Source organism: Pyxicephalus adspersus, chromosome 4 (assembly GCF_032062135.1).
Source record: "Pyxicephalus adspersus chromosome 4, UCB_Pads_2.0, whole genome shotgun sequence".
Taxonomy (NCBI): domain Eukaryota; kingdom Metazoa; phylum Chordata; class Amphibia; order Anura; family Pyxicephalidae; genus Pyxicephalus; species Pyxicephalus adspersus.
In genome coordinates, this window is record NC_092861.1 from 88,119,134 (window position 1) to 88,136,314 (window position 17,181).

Here is a 17,181-nt window from a genome sequence, read left to right on the forward strand (position 1 = left end):
AGTGTTATTTCACTACCACAGCAGACTCCCTATGCGTATTACTGCAAGGCACAGTGTTCTACACCACTATCAAGGCTCTCTGCAGGCCGGAAATAGACGTTTTTTAGCGCGATTCCCCGCAAATAAATTCGGATTGAAGCAAATCTTTTTGGAAAATTCGTCGAACCAGCCAAATCGAATTTTTGAGAAATTCGCTCATCTCTAATCATGAACCCATTTTACCATAGTGGATTGTGAGAGAAGGTGGACTAGTATTTTGTTCAAATGTCTAATCTTGTGATTTCAAATGTTCCTACCCTTACTTTCTACTGCAGTAAATCTATACACAATGTTATGCCAATTACGGGAAGCTGAACTGCAATTCATAGTATTAGGAGTGCAAAAAATTTTGAGGTTTGGCTACTGATGAGAGAGAGTTTGCTTTTCGGCTGAATATTTTCCTGTAGGGGTAAGGTTATACCACCATCATGATTTCCACTGGATTTTTAAGGCTGCCAACCAGTCATGGGTTTTCCAAACTATATGTAAAAGTAGTAATCCCATAAGGTCCCTGGTCAGATATAATAAAACAATGATCATATTAGTTATATGTTTGATGCACTGTACAACTTTTTTGTTTTCTCTTGCTCCTTTTAGGTGATTCTTGCTTTATTACGTGCTGACAAGACAATAGGGATGTTAATGGATGGACTAAAGCAGAGGAATCTACATAACTGTGTGAACATGGTTTTGGTTGCTGACCATGGTATGCAATTCATCAGTACAACTCTACAGATCAGCCAAAATATCCTTGCCCTAAAATTATATCATTATAATTGGTTAAAAAAGACTTACATTTCTTATTTAAACTGTTTTGTGGACATGTTCATGGTGTAAAGGATCACACTGTGTGTTATCTGGTAATCAGGTGAAACTAAGTAGACATCAGTAGACTTGCAAAGAATAAGAAAACATTTTTTTGCATGCACATGATTGGACACAGCACAGAGCACCCTCCTTATTTCATGGCTGCCACTGCAAAATGTCTAGTGTGTTTTCCCACAATGCAGTTTTTCAGTGTTAATGTCATTGCTCCTCCAGGCTTCAACACCAGATTTTTGTAGTGACCGATATGGAGGAAGGTGTGTGTGTTTGTGTGTCTTTTGCTGGTCAGAAGATGCACTTTTCCTTGCAGAATATATATCCAAAAATTGCCTGATTTTTTCCCTTATGCAGGAATGGAGAAAACATATTGTGAACAACTGGAGTACATGACAGATTATTTTGAATCAACATCTTTCTTCTGGTTGTATGATGGACCTGCAGCTCGCATGCGGGCATATGAGGTCCCAGAGAACTACTTATCATGTAAGTCTTTAGTTTTACTTGTTACCAATACCTTGTTTGTTGTAAAAAAAAATGTGAGTAAGTATGGTGGCAGAAAGCATAAGGGTACTGATTAACAACAAATACAGATGTAGAGAAATACCCTTTTTTTCCTAAATATATATAGAAATATATGGACTTTTAAACTTCAATACCAGATATAGTCAAAATATTTTTATCAGTTTTTAAAAAGACAAAGTTTGTAGGAAAGAAATTATTGGAGCATTTCATATTCAATTTCCTCTTTTTAAGGACAAAGAAAGTCCAATAAGATCAGTAATACTGTTGAGAAGCATTTGAAAATGCAAGACTTTTAAAATAATAATAAAATAATAAATTTTGGAGTTGACATTGGTGCCTATTTGTAATTGTTTTTTTAGCCAAGATTAACTTAACTTTTATCGCATATTCTTTACATAGAATTAGAAAAATGTGCAGATCTTGGGTAAATTATTTATATATAGACTTTATTAGGTTTGCTTAAATCAATGATTTGTGGATAAATTGGTAACTAGCCATTATGAAGAGAACTAAGAAGGAACAATACTGTTGATGTACTGATGTAAAAACTAGGGAGGCATGAATAATGCATCAATGTTGTAACCATCAAGGTGTTGGTTCTGGATTACAGATAATGAACTACTCTTGCTTCAGGTTTAGAGTACAGAATTTATACAGCGTCAGATTAGTTATCACTAGTGTTGGTTGAATATCTCCCTATTCGATACGACTCGGGCCATTGAATGTCGAATTCGAACACCATTAATGTCAATGGGGAAAACGTCGGGTAATTTTTTGGGACTATCTAGAGCTTCTACAGCCTCCAAATACTATTAAAAAGACATGTCAAGACCACAGCTCTGCACAACACTGTACAAGGCAAGAAAAAAATCAGGAAGGCGTACTGAACTTATGAGTCATATGAGTTCAGTACGGCTGCGGTCACATGTTCCCACGGTCCCTGGGCTGTACTTATGAATGATAAGTACAGCCCAGGGACCGTGGGAACCTCATTTCAGGTTACTGTGAAAAAAGGTAAGTAATAAGTAAGTACACACAAATCGCATACATTTATTAAAGAATAAATTTCACATTAAAGTCTGCACTCATTATTTGCACTTATATTTTAACCTTTCAGTACCCCTGTACTTATTCCCCATGGTTGGACATCTGGGAGTCATCTTGTTGAAGGGGGCTTTTGGATTCCAGAATTGGGAGCACCAAATTCGAATCCCGTGTTTTTCAGGTCGTGTCTATCCGAATTCAAACAGCCATATTTGGGTCGAATATAAGGACAACCAAAATTCGAACACCAACATTAGTTATCACAGGTGTCTAGGGAAGCACATTAGGCAGACCAGGTTTTCCCATAAAAAAATTAAAACATTGTCTGTTATGCAACTCTCTTTGCGATTATAGTTCTCATCAAACAATTTTTTATTATCTCTTTAAGATAACTTTGTCATTCCATAAGACAATTAAGTAATACATCATTGATGTGTTTATTTAAGACAAAGTAGGTTTTCCTCCAACAATATTTTTTTGCAAATTTATATAAAGAATTTTACTGGGAATAGTGTTGCTAAGAAAAAAATGTTACAAACAACGGAAAATAATGACATTAGGAAAATATTGATGGGGAATGATAGCAAAAGGGTTGAGGAGAAAAAATATCATAATATCTTTTTTACTGCAGCTGCTGTTCTGTTTGTGACACTTTGGAACTGGTTACAAAATCCAGTGCATGCAGATGGGCTGCAAGTAGATGGAGGGCTTTGTGTTATTTATCATATTTTGAGCAGTGCAAAGCTATGAAACTCCTTTCTGTACCTTTGTTCACTATCTGTGTGAAAAAAGTCTTTACTAGTAAAATATAAATTACCAAGAGAGTTGATTATTATTCAGATAGGTTAATTAAAATGCTATAAGGTTGTTGTGTAAAGAGAATTTGTACACTTGCTCACATATTGAGAGCAATTAGGCACAAGTACACTCTCCATCTTGTAGGGTAGTTAGTTAAATAATTTTTAACTGCTGCCAGAAAATAGGAATACAAAACTGAAAAGGCTGGCTTGATTATTGGATATGGACAGGATAGTTAGCTAGTTATGTGCACACGCACAATTTTTCATGCCCATTTTAGCAGAAAATACAATGCCCACAAAGTCTACAGCAGGGACATTGCATTCTGATTTGCAACCTCACACACAGGATTATCTTATCTTCTACACAAATTAATACAACAATTATGTCATTTGTTACATTTTAGCCAGTCTTTGCCTTCAGGAGTTTAGTAAATGACACTGAATGACAATGAATTAGTTTTTTTACTACTAGACAAATTTGATAATTTATCATAATGGACACTTTACAATGGTTTACTGACCCATATTCACTTTCCTATAGAGTCTGGAAGTGTAGGGAGGAAACCGAAAGCATATATTATTGCTGTACCTCTTTGAGCTGGTTCCATGGGTGGCATTCTGTACTTCGTGCAGGACATACTGTTCAGGATTATGCAGGTGCCTCACCTAGTGGTTTAAATATATACTGTAGTACAGGCACCCCAGACAGCACATACAAACTCTTGGAGAGGTATTGGAACAGACAAAGAAGATCCTTGTGATAGCCCACCTTATCTGACTTATGGTTATTATTATTTTTTTTTTTTTTGGGGGGGGGTAAGGGGAGGCGACCCTGGTATTTTTTCCTTTCAAATAGAGAATGGCACACATTCACTGAACTTGTTGAACATTCACTAAAACATTTACTAGTAGAGAATCTTCCATGCCCTTGTGTTTTAGTGGCAGCAATTGTTCATTAGGGGATATTTCTTTGAATGTCATATTCAGCCAATTTATTAAAGGCACATCAACCAAAAACTATCCTAATTAAGAAATTTCAGAGCATTTATCCTTTTTCCAAACAAAAGACTCATTGCATGCATTTGCATTGTACCATTGCATTGTGGAGTTCTACACTGATCAGTGACAACTCCTAAAATGCTTGAATACCTTGCTCCTAGACCTCTGTCTTTCATTTGGCATTTTGGTATCTATCACTGTGCTTGACAGTCTAATTTCTCTAAGACTCTGTCAACAGAAAGCTTAAAAAGGTTTACACTAACTTTTACAATTCTATAGAATCTAGAGTGTATGGAGCAGAAACTGAAGGACTTAAGAAAGTGGTTAAAGGATTATTTTCTGTGAAGGGCTTCACAAAACGCCTAGCCAATTTCAAGAATGAAACAACCCACCACTCATAACAATTATAGAATGCAGAGGTTAAGACATGTCAAGCACTGTTTATGCACTGACATGTTTCGTGTAAGTGGTGATGATTATAATCTCGATTGCATGACGTTAGGCAAGGTTTCTTACTATCAGGTTAAGTCCTCAATTACAGCCTAGTTTTACTGAACTTGTGATAATAGAATGAGTATCAACGTATCACAATCTTTCTATTTTAGTAAATAGTGAACTTTGTTTGTTGAATTATAACTGTTGTGAAAAGCTCTTTATTAGCTGTGTTACTTAGCTACTTTTGTTAAAAAAAACTGTATGCTAAATAATTTTTCTTGCCTATTGTGCTTAAAAATACTAAGTAGATCTAATTTCAGTCATTCAGGAAATGAATTGCTTTTGTAGCTGGGTTAGCAAAATCATAGATGATGCTTGATAAGCATACCTACAATTAAAATGCAGCAAAATTGCAAATTCCATCAAACCAATAGATTTTATTTACAAAAGCCTCCACATATTTCTAAGATAACCTATGAGGTGTACAACTCTGTGGGCCAGGATTCTCATACATTTTAGTATTTGAGTTAAAAATGACTTTTCGGAGTTCAGGCCTAGATAAAACCAGGTACCCCTCCAGAAGTGTATAGTGGGTCAGGCTAGATGCTGGTTTGTAGGAAATAGGTGGGACAGTTGCATGTTTTCTTCAAAATGCTAAAACACTAGATTTTTCTCATATCCTTCTTTACAATAACCTTTACAGCCGTTGTGTTGCAAAAGACTTCTCACACCCCAAGTTACTTTTTGAGACTGTTTTTTATGGACTTAAACTTCAATGTTATAAGAAACTGTCAGGATATCTAAATATTACAAAAGATACATTTGTATTCTGTGAAATCCCTGAATTGCAATAGAAAAAAAACGCATGTAGTCTCCCAATGTGCTTAAAACTTGAAATGCTGAAATATGCCATTAAATGTGTTCCTTGACTTCCTTTTTTAAAAATCAGCAACATACAAGTAATGTTTGGTTGCAGTATTGCAGTATGCTAAGGATATTTTTTTGTCTTTAACAGTTGATTCTGATGGAGTTGTGAAAAACCTTACAGTAAGTGCTTTGATTGTTTTTTTAATACATTGTATTTAGGTGTACATATATGTGTAAAAAGTGTGCTTGTGAAAGGTGCATAACAAGAGGATATACTATTACAAACTACACAATAAATATATTGTTCAAATGTCACCACTTTTAAATAGATCCCAAATAACATTCTGTCCAATCTACACCTGCAAACATTATTTTAATGTAAAACTCCTTAATATTATCCCATGATATTAGGCATAAAAAATAAACCAGATGGTTTTAAAGATAAATGGGGCTTTATCTGGACTCTGCCTATATTTTTTTTGACTGTATGTGCATCTAATCTGACGTATGTTTTTGTTTTTTTTTCTTCACATTTTTGTGATTCACTTCAGTTACAAAAATGGCAGCAACTTAATGAATAATTAACCTTTTTAGTTCAGTATGCCAAACTTTACCTGGGCTACAGTGTCTACTCACCCTGATAGTCTTGGAGAATATTTGGAAATTATATCTCTTGCCCTAGAAAATGTATTCATTAGATCCCCCTTTGCAAGTCGGACATGAATGGACCCACAGGTGTCTACTGACCTAGTAAAGATACAAAGACTGTTTAGGTAAACCCTCACACTATATTATACCGAGGTACCCCTAGCAACTTTTATTATATGAAATTTTACTTCTGTCCTTCCCCGTGTTTTGAGATCTGGTACTACAGATTACAGGCTAGTTTAAACATTTTTTTATGTTCCATCATCTGCAAAGCATCTGGTCTGCAGACGAGGACTGAGAAAAATACTCCTGAAATCAAAATCTCTTCTAGATGTGTATTCTGCAAAGTGTTATTTTGTTGTAAAATTAAAATTATGTTTCTCTGCACCACATACCTATTTCATTCAATGTGTTCAGGGTCAGGAGCCATTAATTATGATTGTTATATTGCTATGCTGTCAATGTAACCACAGGAGCAACAAACTGCAATGTTCTGGATAAAGGTGATCCCAAACTTACTAAATTCTAACTCTTCATGTTACCTGTGTCACATAATTTTCAGCTAGACAGTCATGAAAAGCAGAACTCTATTTTGCAGCAGGGTCTTTGATACTTTCCCTCACTCCTTGCAATTTTCCACTGAAGACATGTCATTTTCTACACAGCAAAAGGCTTAATGTAAACAAAGCTTAATTTACACTGTACTGTACCTCTTATTACAATTCCTCTATCACAATGAAACGTTTCCGTAAACCGATATATATGTTCGAAAAATTGTAATATAATTACAACCAACATTTAATAGTATTCATAGTTTTATTTTTATTTTTTTCAAAGACTGTGCAAAACTGTTTGCATAAAACATGAAGCTTTGGGAACATTTGTCACAAAATATTTAAGCAGGTTATAAACCAGAAAAAATGTTTCCTATTGGTAGTTACTAGTTCTTTAAAAGGCAGCAGAAAATGTTATATGCTGTTGTAGTTAAAACAAATTCCACAAGAGGTCATGTAATTCTAATATATATTGTCTGCTAAAAAAACTTTAAAAGAGATAAATTACATTTTTATTTTCTTAAGGCTGAGTCTACAAGGACGGTTTTGAAAACTCATGTAAACGTTCCTACCATGGGTTATGGTTTGTCTTACAAGGAACTATAAGTCCCAGTATTCCCAAAATGACAAAGATATCTGATATATAGAACCCAGGGGCAGAAAGACTTGCACAGAGGGGGGTCACTACCATTGAGAAAACAAATGCAAAAAACAATGTTTTAAATGAAATAAATTGTAAAGGAGTAGCGTACTGTATAATTAAAGCAATTTGATAGAAAAATCTAACTTTTAGTTTCATTTAATGTGTCAGGATATTTATATTGGGCCATTAAAATGTTACGTTTAGCAACTGTTAATAAAAAAGATGCCACAAATGTTTTAGGCCACATTCTAGATAAATGTTCCCAAAAGAAACTGTCATGATCTTCTCCGGCAGTCCCCTGATGTCATCTAAGATGTCATCTAGATCACTAAATTCTTGATCTGGGATGACCAAGCTAATACCAAAGAGATTGTTAAGTGTTTCTAAAGATTCACACCAAAATTCAAATTAGGATAATTCAGTAGGATATTACACGGCCTATAGGTGATTCAAATTTCTGTATACCTCAGATCTAACTTAAATGGATTTTTCAGCTTTAGGTGGGGTGATAACAGTCCCCTAGACTCAATATGTTCTTAAGATATTGGCAGAGAGAGATCATTTCAGCTGCTTCATAGTAAAAAGATCTTTTCCCGTCCCTTTGTCTACATGCACTCGCATCAGTGGATCAGCTGCACATAAACGCTCTGGAGCGGACAAATATTGACCATCCCTGACCAATGTGTGTCAGTATGGCCAGTCTAAGACATTTAGGGGACCATATGAAAATACAAAATTAGGACCTTCATGGTAGAAATACCAGGTGCTATTTTCAAGACATTTGAAGACCCGAAACAGATAAAAACCTTTTAATATTACATTTTAGGACTATGGGCCTTACTTATTAAAGCTCTCCAAGTCTGAAGAGGATAAACTTTCATCAGTGAAGCTAGGTGATTCAGCAAACCTGGAATGGATTTCATCAAACTCAATTGCTAATTGCTAGCAAATGTTTTGAATCCTGGACCAGATCCATTCCAGGTTTGCTGGATCACCCAGTGTTACCAATGAAAGTGTATTCTCTCCAGACCTTGGAGAGGTTTCATAAATCAGGTGCTTTATACCATTAATAAAAGAACTAAATCTTCTAAAAATAAGACACTGAGCAAAGCTTGGAAATATATCTAAAGATTGAAGAAAATATTTCCATTGCATACAAGGAAAGCTGGCATTTTAGGCTTGAAAAGCTATAAGATTTGTCTTACTATAATATAATTGAATAACAATAACCGAACAATCGGGGACAGGTTATCAGTACCTTCTACTTCTGCACTGAGATGTCAGATGAATGTGTGATGAGACATAGTAAAAGACTAATTACAAAGTTTTGTCAAAACGAATTACTGTTTGCTAAATTTTCAACAGTGTCGAAAACCGGACCAGCATTTTAGGCCCTACCTGAAGCAAGACCTACCTAAACGATTCCACTATGCCAACAATATCCGCATTGACAAAGTACATCTCTATGTGGACAGACAATGGCTTGTTGTGAGGTATAGTATATGGAAACTATTTTGTGCAATGATGATCAAAGATAATAATCTGTTATTGGTGTGTTTACTATTGAAAGATGTCCACAGGACTAAAGCTAAAAGTTGCAGCATGCAATACTCCTAACCAAAGTCTTCGATTTTTTTTTAACTTTAGGAATTGTTTTTGAGGCAAGGAAAATTCTATAATAAATAAAGAAGCTAATTAATTGCTGTTTTTACTGCCATACAGGAATCACAACTATACTTTCTGTGGAGGAGGGAACCACGGATATGACAATGAGTTCAAGAGCATGGAGGTATGTATATTAATTTTTAATTAATCTAAAGTAACTTTGGGGGGAAATGCACATTTTTTTTTGCACAACCTGCCTCTTAGTTGGAACAGTTTGGTAGCTGTTTTTTTTTGGCATTTGGGGGCACGGCACCTAGAGTTGAAACTACCAATGTGGATGAAAGGGTTTCCATAAAAGTCTGGTATCAACATACAACTGTTTAAATTCATCATGGTTAGTCATGGCAAATGTACTGAAAAAATCACTAGTCAAGTGACTTACATGTATGCCCGAATTTTACAAGACATCATAGTGGTTAATACTATGGTCCTGATTTATTAAAGCTCCCCAAGATTGGTGAAGATGAACTAATATGGGAGAACCTGAGTGAGCCCGCAAACCGGGAATGGATTTCTTAAAAATCATTTGCTATTAGTTGACAAATGTTTGGTCCTGGATTTCTGGATCACCCAGGTTCTCCCATGAAAGTCTTATCTTAACCACTCTTGGGCAGCGTTAAAAAAAATAGGCCCTTGGAACATTATGAAGAAAAACACTTCTGGGACCAGACAATAGATTACACACAGTTAACACATACAGGGGGCTCCCCTCTTGATGAGCTAAGAGGTACAATATTCTGGAAGTAATTAAACTACCTTTTAGTCATTAAACTGATTTTGACTATTTTAAAGTTTGGGGGATCCAATTCACCTGAACAGCGATTTTTTACACACAATGACAATTTAGTTTGATTAAGCATCTATTTTTCTTTTTTTTGTAATCTAGGCTATCTTTATAGGACACGGTCCAGGATTTAAAAGTGAACTGGAAGTAGAAGCTTTTGATAATATAGAACTCTATAATATGATGTGTGGTAAGTTATAATTTTTTTACATTTTATTAAACCTCAGGTGTAATAGCAATGTTGTATATAATAATATTTTAGCTCAAAAGCAGTGCTTTTCAACCAGTTTTCTATGGAACCCTAGGCTTTCTCCAAAGGTTGCTAGGGGTTCCTTAAGCAGTGAGCAATTTGTGACTCTCAGGTCAGTTAAAGTGATATCAATGATCCCTTTTACTTCCCACTGACCTCTATGCTAATATATTGCAAGCTGGGGATATAGTATTTACAGCACGGGTTCCCTGAAAACTTGAAAGTTTGCCCCTGTGAAAAAGGCTGAGAAAGGCTGCTCTACATCATAATAGCATTTTAAATTCTTTATATACCAGTGAATTTTTAGGACTAGGAACTTTGAAAACATACTTGTCAAATTAATCATTTATCAAGCAAAATACTAAAAACAATACACTCTGACAAATGTTATCTATATATTTTTAGCCTTATTGTGAATCTGCCTTATTATGAATTGTTTAGGTATTCACCCAGTACCTACTGCTAAAAATTTGTGTTGAGTTTATTCAGCATTGCATTTTTTTTGTGTTGTTGTTATACTGAAAAGCAAGTAGCTGCTGCAAATGGAGACTCTTTTGGTCTGGTTTGCAATTTTGGTGTAAAGAATATGAACAGTTAATACACCCCTTCGGAAATAAGACAGTCAGTGAGCTACCCCCAAAAAAAATATGCATAATTAGGTTGTTTATTGCAAAAGATTTCCTGATTACAATGATTCCTTGGTGCTGCAGGAAAGACAAGACAAGGCTTTTATCTAAATGTGCCATATATGAGATGGGGAAATGTTTTTATATTATTGTTATACTTTATGGCATGCCAAGCTAGGATGGTACACTGACAAACTCGATTGAAAGCAAAATCAGAAGTATGGCTCTGGAACAGAATTTGTCAATTTATTAGCAGTAACACTTTGTTTTTGAATAATTATTAACAGTAGCTCCTTATTTAACAGATCTATTAAAAATCCACCCTGCTCCTAACAATGGGACTCATGGCAGCTTAAACCATTTACTAGCAGAACCATTTTTTAATCCAACTCATGCACAAGAGAAATCAAGCCCTTCAACGTGTACCTTTGTTCAGCCGTCTTCCAATTTAAGTTGTTCATGCAATCCTCTGGTGCGTATTTGTAGATTAAAACTTAAATTTGTTTGGATTTTTACTAACATAGCCTTAATACGCAATAACATTAATTCACAATGCTAAATGAATTATTTTGCATGCGCTTTTAATTTTATTTTTTTTGTATCAAAACGATTAATTCACAAAAATATCTAATTTCTTTGGATTTCATATTTTTTTGATATTATAAACACTTTTTTAATAAAGTCTACATTTTTCATAAATTGATATTTTATGAGTCATAATATACCCATATCAAACGGCTTCTTTTCTTGAAAGTAATGCAGTTACCAGAAGCCAGCTAGTTTTGAAAAGTGATAGCTTGAGGAGCAAAAGCTAATGCCATACCTGTGAATTGAGGTTGACAAACAAATCTATGTGAAAAATGATATCATAACACACAGATGCTATGTCAGGAAGTCTGTGCAAGAAAAACAAAATAAGTGAACAGATACATTAGCATAATAATTCTGCGTGCAATTCATTTTTTAAATTGATGCAGAGTTGTTTAACTGATCTTCTCATTATCCAATATCTTTTCATGTTTATGGTAGGATTTATTGATTTGTGGGATATCTCTTGCATTTTGACACCAACTATTGCAATAGTTTACTTAGAGAGCCTAAAATAAATTTCAGGGATTCTTTGAAACTTCTTTTAGCCTAATCAGCTCCTGGCATGAGTTTGCTGGGCATTTTAAAGCAATGAAATTATCATTTACTGGACAAATTAGCAGTCATTTTCAATTAACTCCACTTGTAGATTTATTTTACATACTGTTTGGTGACCTTTTTAAATCCTTTGCTAGATTCATAGACATTCACAACCTTTGTTGACCCCATACAAATCAATTGCGAAGAGAACACCAGATCCTCTAAAATTTGAGGTTTCATCAATATTCCCTAAAGGGAGGTTCCTATTATTGCCACCTAATCTGGAATGCCTGATTATATTTTCATGGTTTAGTAGTATTAAATGTAGAATGTACCTATTATGCATTTCCTTTAATGAGAGCAAATACACCTTGACAATTTTTTCAGTTTTAGTAGTTATTGTTTGAATGAAGATCTAATATTTGCTTGTATAAATAATACATAAAGAAACACAACAATTTCCATGGGGTATACTTATTTTGTACATGACTGTAGATGTACCTTAAACCTTTCTACCCTACCAGCTCTCAAAAAGCATTTTCTTGTTTATTATTTTCAGGTTGATGAAGTTGCTCTAAATGAAAGGTTAAATCTTGATCAGAACAGCAGTAAGTAATACTAATGTCTTATATAGAACATGGGCATATATGCCACTCTGTACCTGTTTACAATAATATCTAAAATTGATTCACAGAAACTCAGTCAGAGGAAAGAAACTTGCCATATGGTAGACCCAGGAATGTGTATGAAAACAGTACATACTGTCTCCTTCACCAGAATGGATATGTGAGTGGATATAGCCATAATATCTTGATGCCACTTTGGACGGCCTATACTTTGGAAGCAAAGGTGTGTTATGGTGCTTTCATGTCTTTTCTTTTTAATCATTTTGTGGAAATAAAATCTACCTAATAAAACAGATGAAGCTTCAAATGAAAGATGTTACATTATGGCTCCACATGTCTAAAAACCAAATATGCATAAAGTATATTTAAACTTAAATTTTTAAAAAATATTTACATATATTTGAACAGAAATGAAGAAAACCCCTCTACTAAGTTGTTATGTCCCTACTGGCGAATTTCACCTATTTTACTATTCTAGTGACAACATCAATAAAAACATGGCTGGGGTACTAATGCTACTAATCCTTCCCTACTTTTTTCAAAACCAAAATTAACTAATAAAAAAAATTGTGTTTAGATAAACTTCAGGTCTATGTTTACAGAATAATTTAATATGAGTGTCAAAAGACAGTCCTGTGTATACAAAATAATGACTAAATTTAAAGTGGAATTAAAGTCCCACTGTGAAAAACAAATGATCATGCATGTGGTTATTTCAGAAAGGGACAGGCAATGTCCCTTTTGCAATACCTGTTCTTACCTGTCTAATTACTGCCCAGCTGTCAAATTTTGCTGAGCTGTGAAAACCAGGTTCTGGGAATAAATGAACTGCCACGCCCTCGAGTAGGAGTTACGAAATCCTGGCACAGCCAATCCAGATGACCGAAGATTGTACAGAGGAAGAATAAAAGATGGAGTATGGTCACACCCTGAGATGGAACTGGGATAGGTGAGTTTCAAGGGTTTACTTTCGCTTTAATGGGTTTTAAACATTTATAGACTACTGTAGGGGGTACATTAAAATAAATCCTGCCTTTTCAGTGAAATGGTGAGTGTATATGCTATACATTACTATTATGTACACTGGGCAATATAAAGTGGTAAATTTAAATTTCACTGGAAATGTATTTGCCTTGTACATATGTTTTAAATTACAGTGATTGAACCACCGGTAGTAAAAGTTTGGTGATTATTACCATCACTGCTTCAAGGATATGCCTCAAAAGTTCAATGCATTCTGGTTTTATATGTAATAAATAATACAGTGGCTTATGATAAATAAATAAGTAACCTCTAAAGGGAAAAAGTTGTTAGCAATCGAGTGAGTCAGCTTTTTTTAAGCTCTGTTCCTAAGGTCAGTGAGCTCAGTAATATACTGTGGGAGGATTAAGGAGTGACTTCACTGTTTTTATTCATATCCTGAGGCTCCTGGCTGCAAACACTGACTTCCCAAACACTTCTGGCTGCACTGACTTCCCAGTCACTACACTTGCTAATTTCTAATTGAAATCATGATCTATGATGAAGAGATTTCAGAATGTATGTAGGTGTTTTGGGCTGATAAGTACATATTGGGTTGTAGCAAAATGCACGGCAACATCATCTGTGATATGAGTTCCATTTATTCTGAATAGCACTTCCACACATCAACAAGTGAACTGCACTGCACTGCAGGGATACATAAAAAAGTATGTTTCAGTGTGGTGTGCTGATTAAAATAATGCAGGTTCAATGTTTAGACAAATAAACAGGCTACCCCAACACAGCACATAGTAATGGGCAATGTGAACATGTGTCCATACTGCAGCACTGCATAGGTGTGAATAGTCTCTAAGACATTGGGGACTATGGCTGGTTGTTCTGCTTTGCTAGCAGAGATAATCAGAGGTTTTCTTTAAATGTTGTCGTTTGTGGTTGCTGCCAAAATGGGCGGCCTGAAGAAGAGAATTATTGTGTTTATGTTTAATACAGTTTATGTGTCTTTTTACATTAGCTTTCTGTTACGCCCATTCCAGACTAAAAAATGTCAAGGTTAGCAATTCAGGTAAATCAGTCCTTACCTCAATGGACAGTGAATCCAACACTGGGAGATTTCTGACAGGAGGACATAATGCCTTTCTCATTGTTGTCAGTAGGTCTGGGGGGGGGTTCACTTGTAACTTCTCCTTGGTTTCCAGGCCCTTTCTACCAGAAGGCCCCCCCACCTTCTCATACAGTTGTTTCTTTAAATCAGTGAGGTGACTTCCACTACCCTGTGTTATGCCTAGATGCTAACTTGTTTCCCTCCTCTAGTTCCCCAATGCATCCCAGTTTTCATGTTCATTCCACATTGGTATACCCTGTAAGATACGTAAACATTTTATTTGTGTCAACAGTCTAGCCTTCCTGTTTCCTCCACTGAGATCCCTTTTTCATTTACAAACTCTACTGTTTCTTCTGGTAGTAATGGTACTCCTAGTTGTGAATTTTGTACATTTTTTTGTGTCTGTATTCTCACTGTTGGATTTTATGGGACCAGTTAGGAATACTGGTTAGACTCGGGGTTAATTTTCAGTAGCAAAGGCGGTACCAAAAGAGCCACTTTTTTGGTGGAATTGCCAAGAAGTTTAAAAAGCTTACCTAGTAAGTGGTGCCCATGGTATCATTCAGCGGTGCCCGCAGCATCTTCCATCGATGCCTGGCATCTTCTTCCCCTGTGATGCTGGGCATCTGTGTAACCTGGCAATGCCCGGCCTGCATCTACGTTCACGGCGTGTGAACTTAGGGGAAGCGAGGCCAGGGGAAGCAGATACCGGCTGGGCATCTGTGTGCCAGCGTGCGGCTAGGGGGGCGGGATCAAGTGGGAAATTTAAAATACTAGGTATTTTTAAATGTGCTGCTTTTACATTTAAAAATACTTAATATTCATACTGCCAAGGAGGTTATCCACAGTGGAAAAGTGAACTAGTTCACAAGGTTATCTAATCATATTTACATCAGTTTTTCAGTGTATGTATATGTTTTAAAGTTACCTGGAGTTTAGCCCTAATTTCTACTCTTTATTTAAATACTCACATTTCCGACCTGAAGTTGCAATAAAGTGGGGATATATAGGCTGATTTGTAAAAAATTTTTAGACTTATGAGTAAATTCAACTGATATGTCACCTAAGAAGATGACAAGCACTTATATCTGTCATTATAAGACCTTAGAAACTATACAAACCTCTGTCATTTACAATGGAATACCTGAAATCATGTAACCCTTGACTAGTTGCCTAATCTAAATATATGTCTGTTGGCCTAATACGTTAGTAGCAATATGAATGACACAGTAGTCTGAGACATTTAGCGGCATGATATGGTGTTTAGACTGTTGAATACAGCAGAATCCTTGTACTGTAAATGTCTGAGCGAGTATTCCAGATTACCACTGAATCATTCTCTGTCTAGCCACTGAGTAAAAGAAGCTGTATGCAGTCGGACAAAACATGTTAATGTCTCAATCTTTAACACTGATATTAGAAATTAAAGGAAAGATGGCATGGGTCACAGCATTGCAGAAGACAAGGTATTTTATGGATCAATAACACTGTGTTTTGTGACTGTCCTGTACCAGGGAGAAGGCTCTTCTCTTCCTCCTACACTAGCAGACTGTCTGCGGCCTGACGGTAGAGTCCCTGAGGCAAGCAGCCAGAAATGTTCAGACTACAAGCCAGGGATGAACATTACCCACAGCTTCCTCCATCCTCCCAGTAAGTACACTGCTTTAAATAGATATTTGTGAAAGCTTTAATCATCTGGATGTGGCTGAGCAATATGTCTAAACCCATTACAAAACAACACTATTGCCAATTGTGGGTGCTTATGTGGACTGGCAAAGATTTTCCTTTGGTTCATTCATTTAAAAAACATATAAACCTCCTTCTAAAGAATAAATGACAAAATAAATGAACATGTCCCAACGAGCTGAACTCATGAAAAACCTGAAGATGTGAAATACTTTCTGCTATTTATATGCCTAGCAATCTGGCAAGAAAAATTTTATTTACAAAGGTACTTTCCAATGAGATCTCTTAAGTTACACCGCTGTTAAGCTAGAACAGCATTTTAATGTCTGTAAGATGTGTCTGCAAAAGCGATAATAGGTGAAAATGGTTAAAGTATTTATCTGTCAGCTGTGCATTAAAATGTTGTAACACATTAGACAGTCTGAGTGTTGCTTTACAATAGGCTGAATCAAAATGATTTAATAAACTAGCTGCATAAATACAGTTATTTGGAGTTTTTTTGTGTCTTTAATCTGTTCGGAGTTTTACTGTGTGGTTTTTAAAGTGACCAAACTCTAAAAAGTATTTACATATCTATCCATTCCTTATATATCTTCATCAGTCATGAATGTAGCTGCTGTACGGTACAGCTTTGCTGAGAGCCTGCTACAGTCTCTGGGAGAGGTAGAATTTAGGAAGGGGTGATTGTGTGTTGGAAGGATAATCACCATGTGCTTCAACATTCCAGCATCATATGTTGGACCTCCCAGGGTTAGACTTTAGGGCCAGCTTAAACTGGGAGCTGGGGTCATTGCTTTTCCACAGGACAAGCTTGTAATCATAATGGAAGTAGTTAGGATCCTGCAAAGAACTAGTCACCGTACTACACTTGACTAAAAACTCTGCATCTGATTTAAAAAAAAGTGCAGGTAAAAAAACTGAAAATTAACTATTGAAAAAAAAGTTATGTGCTGAGTT

General features: G+C 35.6%; 1 protein-coding gene across 1 annotated transcript in view; it reads left to right on the plus strand.

Moving 5' to 3' along the window:
- ENPP3 (ectonucleotide pyrophosphatase/phosphodiesterase 3) overlaps window positions 1-17,181 on the plus strand; it is a 48,612-nt gene that overhangs the window by 18,937 nt on the left and 12,494 nt on the right. Inside the window, exons 12-21 of the mRNA XM_072408915.1 lie at window positions 637-745; window positions 1,216-1,347; window positions 5,680-5,711; window positions 8,742-8,869; window positions 9,099-9,165; window positions 9,928-10,015; window positions 11,007-11,173; window positions 12,389-12,437; window positions 12,524-12,678; window positions 16,053-16,216. Of these exons, the coding sequence (XP_072265016.1) occupies window positions 637-745; window positions 1,216-1,347; window positions 5,680-5,711; window positions 8,742-8,869; window positions 9,099-9,165; window positions 9,928-10,015; window positions 11,007-11,173; window positions 12,389-12,437; window positions 12,524-12,678; window positions 16,053-16,216 (1,091 nt within the window). The remainder of the gene's footprint in view (window positions 1-636; window positions 746-1,215; window positions 1,348-5,679; window positions 5,712-8,741; window positions 8,870-9,098; window positions 9,166-9,927; window positions 10,016-11,006; window positions 11,174-12,388; window positions 12,438-12,523; window positions 12,679-16,052; window positions 16,217-17,181) is intronic.